General features: G+C 38.2%; 1 protein-coding gene across 13 annotated transcripts in view; it reads right to left on the reverse strand.

Moving 5' to 3' along the window:
- UNC79 (unc-79 homolog, NALCN channel complex subunit) overlaps window positions 1-19,014 on the reverse strand; it is a 110,193-nt gene that overhangs the window by 47,030 nt on the left and 44,149 nt on the right. For 10 of the 13 annotated variants that reach the window (XR_003991095.1, XM_030484006.1, XM_030484011.1 and 7 more), the window contains 6 exons: window positions 14,042-14,328; window positions 10,193-10,375; window positions 9,188-9,350; window positions 6,246-6,398; window positions 3,517-4,740; window positions 1,538-1,645 (listed from right to left, as the gene is read on the reverse strand). Coding sequence is in view for 12 of the 13 variants with exons in the window: in XM_030484006.1 (XP_030339866.1) it covers window positions 1,538-1,645; window positions 3,517-4,740; window positions 6,246-6,398; window positions 9,188-9,350; window positions 10,193-10,375; window positions 14,042-14,328 (2,118 nt within the window). In the remaining variant the exon portion in view is untranslated. The remainder of the gene's footprint in view (window positions 1-1,537; window positions 1,646-3,516; window positions 4,741-6,245; window positions 6,399-9,187; window positions 9,351-10,192; window positions 10,376-14,041; window positions 14,329-19,014) is intronic. The other 3 variants (XM_030484010.1, XM_030484002.1, XM_030484001.1) reach the window with 3 other exon arrangements.

The following is a 19,014-nucleotide window of genomic DNA, read 5'->3' on the forward strand; positions in this document are numbered from 1 at the left end:
AGTTTTCCCTGATTGGGTTTCTACAACAAACCTAACAACCATGAGAAGATCTGTAACCTTCATATAGTAGCTGGTGAGCCTTTCATATGTTAGCTTGTGATCTGGTCGATCATCCCTCCATTGCTGTGGAATGCTCTACCCAATAAAAGAAGTCCAAAGGCAAAATCTTCCTATCACGGTTAATGATGAATGCTTTCAGTGGCCAGGCACTGGCTGTACAAGTAATGTTATCTACATTATCTGTATTACAGAAATGCCTTATGCTCACATTCCTGATACCAACTTATTATGCAAAGCAGTGTAAAGACACATAGTAGAAGGTCAAAAATATTTCAGTCTAAACAGGCAAAATACACAACGGAATCATTCATGACCCTTTTTGCAGTTGGAAGCTGAGGCACACAGAAAAAGGAAAGGAATATTTACAAAGAGGTAAGGAGCGTTTACAAAGGAATGTAGGGTCAATATCATATAGACACTATTCCAATTTCGTATATTCGAATTTACAGGAACATGTAGTACTCAGTGAAACCACAGACAGGCCTTAACTAGCACCTCTTTAGCTGCTTTAGTAAGTGACATCTGTATCATTAGGTGGCCAACAAATGCACTCTAACTGCACAATGCGCATGACACAAGATGCGTGTTGTAAAACTGCAGAGGAAACCTCTCATTTGGAGTACTCATCTAGCATGTCTAAAATAATATCTTCCTTTACTAGGCCAAACACCCCTTCCAATCAAATCAGCAGATGCTGAATTTCAGAAATTAAAATTTAATTTTTCTACAGCAATTTGAAATTGCAGCTTAGCGAGTCAGTTAAGCTGATCTAGTAGCTCACTGGAATAAAGGGAGGTCATCATTTCCCCTCGCTCTTCTACCAGTCAGAGTCCTGACCCATCAGCTTTTGGAGGTGTTACTTAACATTACCTAGACGGACACACTAGTCTGGATTTTGTTAGTGTTCTAAGATGCCTCCACCTTCCAGTGTTATCTACATCTGCTCTGTTAAGCCATGTATCACTATCTACTTAAACCAAACCAGTTCACTTTCCACTGAAATGGGTATGGGAGTCTCAGATGAATAGTTACCACATTTCAGCAAGCAGCCAAGGAAGTGGCATTTCAAGGCATTTTACAAAAATTGCAAGAGATTTTTTTCCTAAGGTACAGCAAGAAATGTACTGAAGACCACAGTAAAAGCCCTGTGGAGCTTTCCTCTGCCTTGGTGCACTGACAGTTGACAATGCTTTCTCTCCCTGGAAAATAAACATTTCACCTTAGAGAAATACTGCTTTTAGCTGCTACCTACTCTAATTCAAGAGAACCACACTTGTCAAATTTGCCATGTCACAACAGAAAAGCTTGCAGCCACCAACTGCTAAAATCCTGCTGATCAACAGAGATCTAAGAGATATGACATTCAACACAGCTGTACTTCCGAGAATCGATGAAACTCAGGGGAAGGCATTTACTATACATAATATGCACAAATACAGCAACCTAGATTTAATCCTCAAACCAAAGGTAAACTTACTTGATATGGAGGAGTGACTACTTGTCTCTGGGACTCCTGCTTCAAGGGTCGGTGCAGATGATGATTCTCTTGGCATTTCCAGTGTTGAAAGTCCTTTGGCAGCAGGATCTGCATGTGAAAATTGTGCTTAAACTCTCAGCATACAGAATCAATAAATATTTTCCATCCACTTTCTCTCTGGATGCCTTTTTCACATCTTTTCAGTCATCCATTCACCATCTGGCATTCCCAGCAGTTTTAAAAGGATTCAGTGTGCGTGTTTTAAGAACTGTGTAGAGGCACACAGATCTACTGCTTCAAATCACTTTTTAAAGGAGATTTCTGCCTATGCTCTTTAGAGCTCAGACCTAATAAACACACATACAGTTTGATTTTGATCCCACTCAAGAGTGATTATCAGAACCACCAAACATAAGAGGTACCACTGATGTAAAGCTATGTTAAGTAACAGCTTAGCATCTCTCAAAAGCCTTATCTCCAACATGTTATCAGTTTTCATTCAAAAGACTGATAATCTAGCAGTTGATCCTAAAGATTCAGAGTTTAAGATTCTATCTTTAAAAAGAAAAACAAGATATTAAAACTTTTTTTTTTTTACATAACAACTGATACTGTCAATATGGGAGAACAAAGCAAAGAAATTTTCAAGTGTTGATGGCCAGTTTCAGCATATCCTATAAAAATGAAAATGTATCATCTGTGTTGTAAGAAGTCTCAGGCAGGGAACTGTAGCCCAGCATCATACACTTGAAGAAACACTCATGTGGATATTTAATTTAGAGATCAGTTATATCAAATATGTATCAAATATATATTTATATCAAATATATATTTAATTTAGAGATCAGTTATATCAAAAACCTTTCTAAAACATATGGAAGTATAACAAGCTGAAAAAGCTCGAGTAAGACTTTGAAATTATAATCAGCCCATTATGATGGCAACATTAAACCTACTAAATGGAATTACAACACATATGTTCTCAAGTAAACAAATTAATAAGGCTAAATAAACCAAAATATAATGAGATGTATTAAACTACCAAAATCACTTAATTCCCTAGGTAACTGAATTGCCCATATCAACCTGTAAGGTAAATTAGCACTTTGTGAGTCATTGTGAATGTTTTATGATCCCCTTGGATAACATACCTAGAGGTATTCAGCCAAATGACCACCATATATGCTATAATCCTAGGTTCCACATGGTGTTTCAGAACTGGGACAGCCCTTCCAAGCAGTTTCAAGGATGACAGTGTTAGATACGGAATGAAAACAGCCCCTTACTAATGGTTAAAAAAGCCTTTCAGTCTAATTACACAATTCTTTCACTGGCAACAAAGAAGATTCCTGATGCTTGAACTTAAAACCTTTAACAAATACAAACTAGGTAAATTTTGTGGATACTCAATACAAAGAAGGCTATAAAACTTTTTAGTATATAAAAACAAAGTACCTGTGTATGTCTGACCCTAAATTCAAACTGTGCTGGATTCCAATTGCTCTTATTTCTGAAGTCTACGGTCTGCTCAGCTTTACCCTTTGTGACTCAGTCTGTTTTCCACTGCCTTACAGTTGCAGAAATAAAAAAGGCCAAAAATGACTACACACAAAAGAGCATCAGCTGGCATGGACTAGACTAGCGGGATAGAAGGCACAGAAGTATGACAATCTTTCTGACTCCCTGCATAAAGTGGCCGTGGAGTTTCACTCCCTAACCTGGATATCAGATCCAGTATTTTTGTCACTGAGCTCCACCTCCTTTTCAAATGGGCCCTTGCACATACTAACCTGTATGGTTAACACATTCCTTGAAAGAAACACACATCTGAAAGCATTCATCTAGCTCAGATCACATCAGATGCTGTATATACACATCTCTCCCTATATATATATTTACACATCTCTCCTTACATTAGTCTGTTACTTAAACCTTCACACAGTAATACACCTTTTGATTGGGTCAGTGATTGAGCTCACCTGCCTCCTTCTGCTCTCCCAGCTTGTCAAGGATGTTGAAAGAAATGTCCAGGTATTCTCTCTGAATAGCACTCACAGCAATCTTCCTCTGCTTCCTCTGGCGAGGAACAATCTGAATCTTGAATTCTGACTCCTCGGTCTCCTCTTCTTGTTTCTGCTCCATGTTTTGTTCAGTGTCAGACTCTGTGTTGGTATCAAGTTTATCATTTTCCATTTGGTTTTCAGAATCTTCAGGGACTTTAATAAGGACCGTCTTTACATTTGGGCTTGGAATTGCTCCACTAGATTTAATTTCCTCCACGCTGAGCTCTGAGTTATCATCAAGGGACATTTCTGGAAGGGCAAATGACTTCTGAAGCAGGTCCCTTTTCTGTTTCAGTGTTAGTGGGTTCCCACAGGACATATCCTGAAGTTCTTCTGGCTTAACTAACTCTGAGGAGTTCTTTTGATCTTTGGGAGAAATGGAAAGGATGTCTTCTATTCCTGCTGAAGCACTGTTGCTTGTATCCTTAGAACTAAAGTCTTTGGAGCAATCTTCAATGCTGAACTGGACTAGTGGAGTTGTGCTGAGGCTGAGCGCAGAGACATTCATCGGAGTTGAGGGAGATGATGCAGCAGTTTTCCTAGAGACCTCATCATTCAGCTGGTTTGTTGTTTCTTCTTCTTCATCACTCTCCACTATTCTAAGGGGAGGAAGTGGTTCAAAAACTAAAGAGTCACTGTCTGAAGTGGAGAGTACTGAATGCTTTTCAGGACCTGATGTTGAGTCAGAGGATAAATCTATCAGATCTAAATCTTCCTTAGGACCACCAGATCTAACTGGAGAGTCCACTTTCACTTCATAGGTTTCCATACAGTTTAGCCTAACTTCTGGTATGACAGGTCTTCTTGTTTCCTGGAAACTCTCTGTGCGAGGAAGATTTTCTTGTGTTTCTATGTTTTCAGCTTTAGTAGAAGAATTCTGTCGAGATCGTCCATAATCACTCTGCCTGTGTATGGCGTAAGCAGCAGGGACAGGAGGTTTTTCTAAGTCACACCGGTCTATGCAGGACTTCCTGCGATGTTCATCTAGTGAAAACAACAGGGAGTCTGCATTCCCTATATCAAGAGATTTTTGTTTTAGAGAGCGCAGTTTTTTTTTCTGAATGCTTTCTTCTCTCACACAGCGTAGAATGCTGTCTTGTAAGGCCCCCGTCTCTCTATATTCAGCCAGCTCTATTTCACCTGATTAAAACAGAAAGAGCTAATACTACCTCAGCTGGAGACTTCTGGCAGATATCTTCATCTTTATCTCACAATTCAACATGATGGCATTTCAAATACAAACAGTCAAAATTGTCTAGATTTTGTTTTAAACTCAGAGACACCTTACACAGAGTTTTACAACGAACAAGAACAAAAGCTACTATTTGGATAATAGGGTTTATCTAAATTCTATCCAAATTCTACTCATCCTGGACAGATGCACACTGAAGATAGACTGTTTAATGTTACACATTGAAAAGAAAATGTCACAGACAAGTAATTTCTGCAGACACTTGGGACGGCTGCATTAGGTATGAGAGATGAAAGAAGAAGTGAGCTACACAAACCACTCTGAAGAGGTTTCAAAATAATTTTGGACTAGAGCACTGTGGACATAATTTTTACAACAGCATATATTAGAGTACACCTACATGTTATTTTCTTCAGCAGACTGGGCTATTTTAAACCATTTTAGGTTTTTAGCATTTTAGGGTGCTTCTAATTCAAGAAGCAACAGTAGCAATAGCAGTGAGGATGTGGCAGCACAAGCCTGAGATCAGACAGGTGTTCACCAAATTTTCCCCCCACTGATCCTAGACCCCAGCAGAGCCTAGAAACTACCACACTACATAGTCATGCCTCCCTGTCCTAGGGAGGAGTAAAGTGCACACAGTTATACTTGCTGGCACTACCACTGCATTGACATTTTGTTCTGTTAGCACATTCATTGAGAACATTTCAAAAGGTTATCACTGTTGTTATTATGACATATTTTCATATAAGACAGAATATTCCTGGTCATTATTATTCCCCTATTTCAAAATGCTCCACATGTGAATCACCATGCAAAAAAAGCTGTGAGAAAAGTTAAAGTAGATGTTTGCCCTAGTCAGAATCGTTGTTGCCTCCCTCTCACCCCATCCCACCCCCTGACCTGGTGCAAAAACCTGAAAGAAAAAAAGGCAGGTGGGTGGTGGTGGAAATCTCTCCAATTTTTTTAGGGTATTAATTTCACAAACAAAATCCTTCCTATTTTTCGAAACCACAAAAATTGACTCTTTTTACCAACGGAAAACCATAATATTTGCAGCAGCAACAACAAATGCGCTTACTCTAGAGTCCCACCTCATCTAAAAAAAACTAATTAATCTCTGGGAAAAAATAAATTTGAGTAAAAATCTTCAGCCCAATGGTGGAAGAAAATTGCAACAAACCCTCTTAAACATTTTTATATTCAAAGGAGCTTAAAGTTTCAGAAAACAACTGCTGATTTTAGATATTTTTAAATCTGGAGTGCCTACTTTGAGATCCCTGTAAGAGAACTCATTCAGAGAAACAAGGAGTACTGGCTCTCAAAAGCCAGACAGAGCATTTGGCTTCAAATTGGGCAGTGCAACAAACTCTACAAAGAAAGGTGGTAGCTTGAAACCAAGAGCGGGAAATTGTATTTCTGCATGAGTTTATACCAACAAAACAATTCATACTTCTCTGAGCATTCATCTCAACTGGTTGATATTTCACCATTTTGCTGCCACCAATTCTTTTCAGTCTTGCAAAGAAAGTTTGAGATTCTTTATTGCAAGGTCCAGTTGGTGTATCATGAATATCAGATTCATCAAAAACACTGTCTTCCTCTGCTGGAGAAAGAAAAAACTTTATTACTCTTTAGAGAGTGCAATTCCTTGAATGAACAGCTGTCTATGTAACAAAACCTCAGCTAGTTTCAATCAAACTTGAATTGGAAAATGAAAAATCATTTTCCAATGAAGTTTGCAAGAAAATTTATATCCCAGATACAACTTTGCCATTCTTGCTAAATCTTGAATTAAAGTCAGAAAGGAAAGAGATATAAATGAAAAAGTGGTTACAACACAACAAAGTACACCAAAGCTTTTACCATTCTAAGCTGATCTTTTCTACTGGTAATAATACAGATTTTTTAGATGGAAGAAATACAATAGATCTGAACACTGACTTGAGTAAATAACTTCTATAGTGCTCAGTGAGAAATGTTAAATTGAAGAATATTGAAATTAGTACAAGAACTGCACAGTCAGTAACAAACCAGCAAAACAGGAAGGTGAAAAAGGAAGAAATTGATCATCTTGGAAAGCTGGTAATAGCAGCAGAATAAGACCTAAGAGTATGAATTATGAAAATATTGATTGAAGTAGAAATAGTAAAACATTATGCTCTAATTTGAGCCCTTCTGGCTGAAAATGGCAGAGAGAAAGATCCAAATCTATTTATCCATCAAAAAATAACATCACCTGTATGAAACTGATAGAAAAAATGAAATTTAAAAAAGGAAAAATCCATATCTATCATGTCTAGTGATAAATCTCGAATGAAATCAGAAACACTACTGAGATGATAAAGAAAATGGAGTACTCAAGAGAAGAAACAAAAAAGTTTGCTTTGTTTATTTGGTAAGCAAACATGGAGAGGAAATGCAGTTGATGTCTAGGAGGCAAGTAAGCCAAAGAGTTACATTGGCCAAAAACTGAAGTCTTAAATTGGATGTTAATATCTTTAGCTTTGAACTTGCTGGAAACTCTCTGTGCAAGAAGTTATGGAACTGCCACCTAAAAGCATCAGGGATAAGGTATCTTACTGATATGATGAATCCAGAAAAATCAAAGTTGATAGCAAGAATTACTACAAGGGCTGGGTTTAATAAGTTAGGAGATCACTTTTAACGTCATGTCCTATGTGTCTAACTTTTTCTTCCCTTTGGCAACAAACGCTTCTTCACACAAGATTTATCATCAGCTCTATACCAGTCTGTACCCTTGCCATGATCCCCATGAAAGTTTGGCAGAAAAATAAAGAAAAAGTTTCCATAGTGGGAAAATCCATCTTTAGCATAGGGATTCTTGTTGCTTGACAATGAAATCCTCATCTGTTCATCATCTTAACACTGCCTTTGATGATGACAGCAGCACACACACTACCTGACCAGCGACTAAACAAGCCTCCTTATCAAAGGTGGGAAAGGCTTCGAATTTCCAGGTCCCTCCAGAATTACAATGACTGCTTCCTGCAGATGGAAGAAAACTTTTCTACATCCTCTTTTTTTGCAGCGCTTCACCAAAGAAGGAGAATCAGCCCTACAATTAAGTCAGCATTTACAGAGTAAAATTAGACCATTTATGGTCCTTTGCCTGTGAGCAGCCCCAAGCACTTCACAACAGCTTTGGAAAGCAAGTAAATATTATTCTCCTTATTTTAAACATAGGGAAACAATGATATGAAACACAAGGCCACCCAGGGAATCAATGTTAGACATGGGACTGGAACACCGAGTTTTCTGAACCTAACTTGGCACTTACTGTGAAGAGCAAGCTGGGTACTTAGGAACCTCACTTTGTCTTAGAAATGTCTCAGCATCAACCCAGAAACTAATGCATTTTATAAATGTATTATTACTACCCTCAGCATTATTAAGTCATGAATTAAGTCATTAATTCAGCTTAAAACAAAGACATTCGTAGTAAGTCCACAGTTATCTGAACCCTCTTAGCCCTCCTCTAGCATTACAAAACTTCCAAGTGAGTGACAATATGCCATACATCATTTATATCCATTTTAAGCCTGCTTTAATTTGCTAAAGCTGAGTAATAGGGTGTTCAAGCAAAGTTTTGTGTCCTTGTTCTGTTGGATTCCTTTCATGAGCAACAAGCAGCAAAAGAGGAAAAGGTACTGACATGCATAAAAAGTGCTTCTTGTATTCTTCAGAAGTTTGTTGCACACTAGGAAGACTTGAGGAGGATGTAAATAGCAAATGAGCAGCTAAAAGGCAAAATAGCTGAAATGCAGCTACAGATTAACATCAAAAGAACCTGTTAAACTTTGCTCATAAACACTTCTCACATAATAAACTTCACAATTGTAAGGAACTACACTCAGTGACACCATGTTATTTCACACCCCAACCTTACACTAGTTCACACCATCACAGTACCTCTGATACAGCTAGCAAGCACATACAGAGTTAAGAATTGGACACAGACTCTAAAGGTAAAAACTTTCTCTTTCACCTTTAGACATCCACATCATTGCTACTATGCCATGTTATTATAATCCGAATGCGGTGGCAGGCTGGTTGCACACCTTGTCTGTGGGCACGATTAGTTAATATTGTCATACAAGAGGCCAAGGACTATCCAGACATGGTGACTGAACTACTCAGCCTAAGGTATACTCCCTCAAGAGATGTTAGACTGCTGTGATACACTTCACCTACAGAAATTGTGAATTGCTTTTACTAGAGATGGCTATAGCCAGTCAGATAAGTCACATCTGGGACTTAATTCTGAGTATCATGTTCTAAAATTCAGACCATATTTACCCATTTCTACATAAGTCTGCAAGACTTAATGAATTAAATCAATGACAATGATATAAACGAGAGGGTTAAAAGTACCTTTCTCCTTTTCACTGTATCGGCTTATGTTACTGTTGTCACTATACAAAGGACCAGCAGTTGCATGGGGCTTGCAGCTGTGATATTGAGCATTGAGGGTATTGACTGTGATGTGGATTAGGTGAAGTACAATCTTGCTGATTTCACAGTCTCTGTAGGGGTACTGTTCAGTGAAAGAGAAGAACTTCAGCTTAAAAACTAACTTTTCTCCTTGGATAAACATTTAGGCAGTAAAACAGAAAAATGACAAGAATATTGTCAGCTGGATGCCCTTTGCCTTCCTTTGATCATACACTTTTAAATATATTATGAGAAGCAGGACTGTTTTCAGCTTTGTACATTTTTTACACGGAATTGTTTAAAGAAATTTAAAAGAAAAATCCTATTAGTAACATTTACTATATTGTTTCCTTGACTTTTATATGACAAAACCAACTATTAATAATAATGCAAAAGATCTCTCATAAGAACCATTCTCCAAATACTCTATTTCAATCAGCACATTATCATTCATTTCTAGTATCTCCACTTTCTTGTGTGCCCTACAGACCTGCTAGAAATTTGTTAAGCATAAAAGTATTCACAGCTCCATTTTAGTGCATAAACACATTACATTTTAACACTACTCCCTAAAAAGCATCACTCAACAGAATACAAGCTGTTAAGCTGACACCTCCCTCATTTAAAGTCTTTTTTTTTAAACTAATTCCAAGTTACTTGAAATACTCTTCTTTGGAACTTTATATAGCATTTTCCTATTTTCAAATCCATGTTTTTCTTTCTCAGGTAACCATGTAAAAGACAATGTAGACAACAGAAGTAAAGGGTCAGTAGCACAGATGAAAGCCTAACTACTTCAGACATTGACATTAAATGCAGAAAGCAAATCAGAGAAAAGTATTCTTCAGTTCCTCTCACTTGCAATGCAGCTAGGCGTTCCATGTTATAAATTTCAAATTGAAGTGTAAATTTTCGCTGTTCACAAAATAAGGTGAGGATACTCACTTTATAGAGGATGACAAGCAAAGCCTTTAACCACATCTGCCGAATGTGAGGTTTGAGGGACCAGAGGGAGCAGCGAGGAGGCTGCTGAAAGTAATGCCTTAGCTGAGGACACGTGCAATATTTCAACACCTGCACCACCAAGGGAAGAAGGTGTTTTCCCAGGTTGATGTTATAGTCCATCACCTGAAAAGAATATTAACACAGTAGTTAGCTCACCAAAATCAAATCCAGTGATGCTAAAAAGCAAAATAACTAATACAGTTGAGGTATTAGTCAAGTGAAAAGAAAGAGATGTGTTTAAGTAAGCCCCACTAACAGTTAAAAACTTTCTGCCAGCTTGCCATGTTCTCATTTTAGCCAGATAGGTAAAATGAAACAAAAGATGTGTTCTGAAAGCCTTTCATCCTGCACAGTCTAAATTTTAACATACATTGGCAGGTTCACAAAATATATTAAGCTGGGGCAGCCTTGTATTACAGCACAAGTTGATCACGCTTCAACAGACAAAACCATACTAGGTATATCCCATGTTTAACACATAGGATGTCATTAGGGTAGAGGGGTGTATTTTGGATATTTGGGGGGAGGGTGTGTTAACACTGCATTACCAGTTTTCATTATTTTCTCATCAGGCTTGCAACATTAGCTGTTGGGTTTTTAAGCCCCATGTCTGGAATCAGGTAATGAGACACAAATCCCACTCTTCATTATAGTAAAGGCAGGAGTGTGTCTGCCATGTTACAGAGAAAGTCTAAGCATGCAAATCTTAGAGGATCCAAGAATAAAGGTAATGAATAATATCTTGATCTAAATAAAATGCTTATCAATTTTTAGTGGTGGTGTTTCTGTTATTACTGCTAGTCATAAGCCTTGCCTCCACCACAACCTCTGAAAAGCATTGTGCTATTTGGTGCCTATCCTAAAGGCTTAAATCCTGATGGTTAGGTTCAGTGTGGCCCTATATTCCCACTACCCTGACAAAACCATGTTTTCAATTGAAACTGCACTCCTATTTTTCATTATCTTCCCATCAGCCTTGCAACATTAGCTATTTTTATTTAAAGCCATATATCCTGAAATCAGCACCTAAACTAGATGATAACCAAGGATCCACAAAGTCTTTGTCTCTGATGCTGACCTATACTGGTTGACACCCAGGAAGACATAACAACTGGCCAAGCAAACTCCAGCACAACTCCCAAGATCTAACATGTCCCTGCAGTTTTAGTGTACTTAGTGCACTTTATCAGGAGCCCTGTGCATCTAAACAGACACATCAGTTTCATCCACATCATCCATTTTCTTCAGACCTGTATTTCTTTTCTGTTTTGCTTTAATAAGAACAAGAGGATGAGCCTAATTTACAAACACAAAACTCATCTCTCAAGTTTCCTTCATGAACAAGCTAACTAAAAGTTTTTCCCTGTAAAATTCTCTGGTTTGATGTGCAGCTGTCTCAAAATTTTGTGCTGCATGCATAGAGCTAAATAAATGAATCCCATGTCTATCCATGTAGGGTTAGCCTGTTGAACAGATGATATATAATCACCAAATACCTTGTCCTCTCAGGGTGTGATACAGTTATATAGCATGGCTAGGAAAAATTCATCCACACAAGAAAGACAAGAGCCCTGCCTTAACACAGCACATACTGCAATGCAGACATGTCTTAAGCTGAGCAGACCCGATTTTTAAGTTGTCACAGGAAGGCCTGGAATAAATGATTGTCGTGGTTGTGTTAAACCCCCTGGCTCGGGTTAGACTACAAGGATGTTGCAAATGCTGAGCAGAGCTCAGTCTGGGATGCTGAGCAGAGCCTGGCACTGGTGGCTTCACCACTCTGACAGGCTTGTACAACATTGCCACCCCGCGGAGCAACACCACAGTGATTGCAAACAGCAAAACTTGGCTGCTTCTGCCGCTAGGGAGAGAAAAAGACATTTTATGATTTCAAGAATTACAAATACTCAGATTTTACAATGCAAAATACTAAGAGATATTTGATTTTTTTCCCTTGCACTGACCATTCCAACCAAGCTTGGAATCAAAATCAACCAATCGGCAAGTCAGCCCAATCCCAACCTTCCTGGAGCTGATGAGGGAAAGCAAATATTTATGACCAGAGGAGGAAGGGTAACTGAAGTAGCTCTCTTAAGACCTCCATACTAAGTTTTCATTCTGTAAATGCATCTTTGAATTGCAAATAGCATGTATCTTGCAGCAAAGCCAATTCCCAACACAAAGCAACCTTACGGCTACACAGAAAAAATACCCACAGATATGGGGATATCTGCTACATGGAGAAAAAAAAATCCTGCTCTAGTGAAGTTCTCAGTCTCTATTTTACGTCAGGGGAGTCAGGATTCAGCTACAAAGCTTTTTAAACAGAAACGGCGAATTCAGCTATCATGAGACATTTTAAAGGCAGAATAAAGGCAGGGGCTCTTACGTAGAGTTGCAGTAAGTGGTACTTCTGAAAATCAGGTCTATTACAATCACTTAAGTTTGAGAATCCAAACTTAGAAAACATACAGAAAAATGTGGAAGATGCTGCCCTGTGATCTAAACTGCCACTTCCGGACTCTCAATACAATGGCAACAGGCTTGAACCTCCTTTTACATGGTTCAGCTTATAACTGTACAAATGAAAGATGATTAAAAACACACAGCAACGGTGCTTTGAGACCATGGATCAGGATGCATTTGCAACTACCCAGTTTGTATTAACACATTCTGAAAGGTGAAGAAACATGGATACCTGACTTCTCCATGACTGTAAAAGATTATTCAATTACCTACATTACAACTGACTTAAAAAAATGAAAATAAAAAAAAAAAATCACTGACTCCAATGTATGAACCAGACAATCTTGATAAGAATTCAGACACAGAAGAGGCCGGGATAGCTTTGAGCAACGTCTGAAGGTTATAGTGAGCATTTTAAGAGCTGGGGCAGGGGAAGGTTTGAAGTAACAACATTCTCTCCCCTCAAAGGTATTTCTTTATGAGCGACTGTGATAAGAAGGAAGTATGGAAGTGATGATGATGTTTCATTGCAAATAATAAGACTACTCTGCAAGTGCGAAATGTTTTTCAGCCTAGCGTCACCAACTGTTCTATCAGTAAGAATTAACTGCACCTTAGAAGAGCCTTGTCAGGTAGGAAATTACAGTCCTCCTTACAAGATGGAGAAAGAAGGCGTAAGACAAGGATGTTCTCAGCCATTTATAATAGCAATACAGGCAGAAGTTCATCATGGTAGCACCACTCCCTAGGAAAGGGAGATCAGAAAATCCTAGTGCCTTCTAAGGAAGAAGGAGAGCAAGTCTCCTGCAAAGTGAAGAATGCCAAAGCATTTATGGACTATTCATGCAGGGAAACAAGCAAGAGCACGTGGATCCCAGTTCTTCCAGAATGGGAAAAGAGGGAAGTAATGCATTCAAAGACTAGAGGAAGAGAGGGCAAAGAGATTTGGAGCTGTCTCTAATTTTTCATACAGTGGTAGTATTTGTGTGCCTCCACACACACAAAACCATTATTTCTATTCCAGTTTAGAGTACTAGTAAAAAGTTATAAGTTAGCTTACTTTTATTTAACTATTTACTTTTTAACTGCAAAGGAAAAACCTACAGAAAGCAATTGATTAGACTACACTGAGCCTTCTGAGAGTAAACAACAAGCAGCCATTCTTGTTCCCAATTTCTTTCCCCAACTGAAGAAGTGTTAAAAAGTTTTAAGTAGGATTACCACACTCAGCCATTATTTTGGTACAAAGGCAGCTGTGCTACCACCATTTTAACAACAAGCAATGAGAAATAGGTGCAAGTAGTAGTAAGTGCCTTCACCTACTTGTGCTATTCCAGCAATAAAGGCATTAAAGCAGGTCGAAACACGCATTTTTTGTGGTGCAATCATGAAGCATCCTTCCTGCTGATCATAACCAAGCAGCACATACAGATGGCGCTTGACTGTGTTGAAAGCTTTAGCACTGCTGATGTCCGACTCGGCACTGCTCTCATCCTTTGCCATGAACTTCATTAGCACAGTAATGAGCTGGTGTACCGTCTGGTGATCAATCCCAGCATCCTCTGGCAGCAGGTCTTTTATTGTGTTATCATTCTCTGGTGAGGGCTGTCCTATTGGTACAAGACACATTGGTATCAGACACTGGATAAGACTGCAAATAGGGTACAGAATACACCAGAATCTTTCTCCAGAGTTCAGTGCACAATTTCTGCCTAAATACACGTGGTGAAGTCACAGGAGATAAGCTTGCATTTCTGAGGGCACTGGTCGTGTTGCCTTAGGCTCAACAGCACAGTAACACCTATGGTGTACACTGAACGCCATTTTTCAGCTTTGCCATGTTTAATGGAGCTGCTTATCTTCCCATCCCAGGGCATTTTTGCCAAATTGAGTGTTATTATTCCTTCACATCTATGCGTTAAAGGAGAATTGAATCCCACTGCCACCAAATTCTCATCTGGCTTAGTTTTCAGTCTTTCTTCAGCAAACATTAGTGGACAACAAAGGTAGGAAATATAGAGAAAATTCTAACAAGTAATGACTAAAGAAAGAATGAAGACTTCCCCTTTTAGCATTGAGTCCGTATTTCTCTCAAATAACTTGGGCCAAAATGTAGGCACTATTAAGTTTTTGGACACTACGTATTCTGTCAAAACTTTGACGGCTTTTTCCCAGAAAAGAAACCTAAGACCTGGTTTATAAACACTTAATCAAAACAATCAATCACTAAAATTTTGCATGGGAATATGACTATATGAAAGATGAGAGGCTACTTACAAAGCACAAGGAAGCCTGGGTGCTGGCTATCACTATCCAAGCAAAACAAACACACTTCACTGGGCAAGTATTTAGATTTTCATACTACACTATTTTATTTTTTTTTTAAATACTCTATTTCCAGTTACTTTTAAGACCATTTATCATTACTAGAATTCTCTGGTAAATGCCTTTAGAGTTACCCTCTTGCATTTCATCCTATGTGTAAGGCCTTTCTTAGCGCTTAGCAGTTCCTGAAGTTCTACATTAGGCTAAGACTAGAAACTGAACTCATGAAAAGCAGAAGCTGTTTCACACATCAGTGTATCAGATTCTTTTTATTAAATAATTCTGAACAAATGCATAGGTAAAGCACAGTAAGTATATTATTCCAACATGTTTTATTTAAAAACAGTAGTTTGTTAGATGCTTCTGTATAAATAAAATGCATTATACATGCATTATATGCAAACTAAATAAAAAAATGTTTCTTCTAGGATAATCAACAAAGGGGACAGAAAATATTCTGATGGCATCAAAACAGGGAGATGCTTGAAAATTTTTTATTACGCCACACTACAACTGTTCATAATTAAATATTACTAAAATGTATTCTCATGTATTTTCTGATCCGTGGTTAAAAATCTGTTTAATAGCGAATAACTGAGATAAAGCAAGCTGGTATGAAGGATAAATCCTTCCAACTATTGGACACAGTCCTTACTTTTGCGAGAACAGCTGAAGTTGAAGTTTGCGAGACAGACCCTACAACCAAGATCAGATCAAAGTATAACCTTAAAATTGCTCCTGCATGTCTGTGTTAGGGCTACTAGCCAGCAACTAATACCACTCGGCCTGTTAGTTACTTACATGCCCCATGGTTTATGTAAATTCATAGCTATATATTTGTAGCAAATGCTAAAAATTATTTTAATATTCTGATTTATCCATATTCTCAACGTAAGATGCTATTCTGACAAGGAACTCCTGTGCTGATACAACTGCATCTGTCTTAGGCTCTTCATCAGCAAAACTGCGTTTGTAATTTTTTAAGAATAATTTTTAAATATTTTAGGTTTTATTGGTGGGTGAGCAAAGGGTTTTGTTTGCTTGGTTACTTTGCTGAGAACAGGAGAGAGTTGGGCTCTACAACAGGTGAAGATGGAAATTTTCAGAATCACTTCTGTTAAGATTAACTTTAAGTAACAGTACTTCTGTTAAGAATGACTGGTCTTATGTTGGTAAAAAAGAATAAAGGACTTCATATTACATAGTATTTTTTATTCCCAACAGTTTTCACTGAGATTTTTTATTTATAGAAACCTTCCATCAAAATGAAACTTTTGCTAGACCAAGATTTGCAGATGCAAAAATGAAACAATGCATTCTGAAATAATAAGAATCAGAAATACTGCAACTACCCTTTTCAGAAACACATTAAAAAAGTATATAAAAAATAAACTTAAGCTTTCTGGACATCAACTGAGAAATCATCTTTCCACATGTTATACATGGTTAAAACTTGCCATGAAATTGAATCAAAAAGACACCGTTTTCATAAAGATGATACTAAACTATTTTCCTCAGCCTACTTATTTTCATCTCTATTATATGTTGTGAGATTTTCAGTAAAACAAAGAAGGACATAAGATAAAATGAGTCAAAGCACCAAGGGGCTCTAAATAAATCCATGTTCTTCAAACAGATTTCCATGAGTAATTAAACTGAAAAGATTAACCTGTTTTACTTTACTTGCTGAACAATACAATTTAGAAGCTCAGTGACAAAATGCTCAATTTTGCCAGTATTTCATAATACTAACGCTAGTTAACACTTTCTAGGACTTTTCCAAGACAGCCATGGTCTTTTTACAGTAGCTATGGTAGCTTTTAACCCTCAAAATGTGTGTGCATACATACATAATTCATGTGTGTGTGCACCTACATACAAAGTATGTATATACATACACTCATGTCCATGTCCAGGAAAACCTTCTCACACCACCAAACACACAGCCTGCTGGTCAATATACAGCCACTATTCCTGAATTCAATCTAGCCTTATGCCCACAGATTCATCTCTTTATTCACATGTCACTTACATCAGACCCATTTAGTTTCAAATTACTTTAAGGTATATCACAATATAACATAAAACATCAGACCACAATTCCATCATGCATCTTTCCAATTATGATCCCTGTGCCTATCAATTAAACTCTAAGTGACTGTCCAGAGTACTGCAGAGGCTACATGAACTAATCATGATCCTGGTGTTTAATCCACACAGAATGCACATTGGATTCAGCTTGTATTTGCACTGTGCAAGGATTACGGTTTTAGATCTAGAAAGAACAAAAGAGCACCAGGACTGGTTCATTTGAGTAGTGTGTATGAAATAAATGTTTTTCTACAACAGATGTACAGCCTATGTCTAGGAGTCAGTTAGTTCCTTAGAAGAACCAGATATGCTCAGTACTGCCAATGCAAAGTGTTAAAAACTATGAGTCAAACTTTAAAAAAAATTATTTTACAAAAAATTAGGATTTTAGAAAGAAATAATCAAAGCTGGGCAGGAAGAGAGTGACAGTCCTTTGTCTCCTAGTTTCCAAAGCATCTATGATAATTTTGTATCATATCATCAGACTTTTCTTCAGTGGTTACTAGCTACATGCAATTTTTTATATATACATTTTTAGTGGAAACTTAATTTGAAGCTTAGATTAATTACCTGAGTCTGGAAACTGAAGCCTTGAAATACCAAAATACATCTAATAAAATCACAATGGCTAGCAATTCCTACTGTGAGATTGATACTTCTTATGCGACAAGTTTCTCTAAGCCTAGTATATAGCAGGTGAGTGGTGCCATTAAATGAAGAACAATCACAGAATCACAAAATGATTGAGGTTGGAAGGAACCACCAGAGGTCATCTAGTTCAATCTCCCTGCTCAAGCAGGGCCACCTAGAGCACATTGCTCAGGATTGTGTCCAGACAGTTCTTGAGTATCTCCACGGAAGGAGACTCCACAGCCTCCCTGGGTAACCTATTTCAGTGCTCAGTCACCCTTCACAGTAAAGTTCTTCCTCATGTTCAAGCAGAACTTCTTGTGGTTTAGTTTATGCCCATTCCCTCTCGTTCTGACGCCTGGCACCACTGAAAAGAGTCTCGACCCATCCTCTTGACACTCTCTCTTCAGTCCTGTCATTCCTCCCTCTTCCCTGCCCCAAGTCTTCTCCAGGCTGAACAAGCCCAGCTCCCTCAGCCTTTCCTCACATGAGGGATGCTCCAGACCCTTAATCACTCCAGCCCTTCGCTGGACTTGCTGCAGGAGCTCCATCATTCAGTGACATGTCTGTTCATTGAACCCTTATTTCACTTGTTCCCTCTATGAGCCTATAACAACCCACACATATGTTCTGTAAGGAACTGGCTGATTTGCAGCTCTCACTGGTCTAATATGACAAGGCTATATACTGCTTATTCAGAAGCTCTCCTAGTTGATTTCACAGCTTAGTCAGCATCCACGCTGGCAAGGTATTTTCCTTTCAGCTGATCACCCAGGAAGTTGATCTGTTCTGATTCTGAATTTGTGTCTGATGGAAGTATTTTAAGCCTTGAAGAAGGAACATGAAAAGATCTGAATCTGAGGTTTTTCACTCCCAAATGGTCAGTCTACACAGGACTCAGAGCAAGAACTGTCAGCAGCAACAATTATTTAGAAATTACTTGGATCCTGAGCTAGCTATTCTAAAAATGCCTGACAAAAGGGTGACATCTTCACAAAACTTCAGTAAATACAAAATAAGGGACTTAAGATGTCTATAAGCATACAGAGGAGACAAGGATAATTTCCAGTACTGACAAACAAAAGCATTCTGTTTCCTGTCTCTAAAACCTGAAGGTCAAAGATCAGGCTGAACAGAGGTGACCCATGGAGCCAGCCTACTAAAAAAGTTTACTTGTTCCTGTGAGTAATGAAACACGGGAGGCTGAGGCACCAGCATAGCTGACTGCCTCTGAATAACCTCCTCCCAGC

This window comes from Strigops habroptila, chromosome 4, assembly GCF_004027225.2.
Source record: "Strigops habroptila isolate Jane chromosome 4, bStrHab1.2.pri, whole genome shotgun sequence".
In the NCBI taxonomy this organism is placed as follows: domain Eukaryota; kingdom Metazoa; phylum Chordata; class Aves; order Psittaciformes; family Psittacidae; genus Strigops; species Strigops habroptila.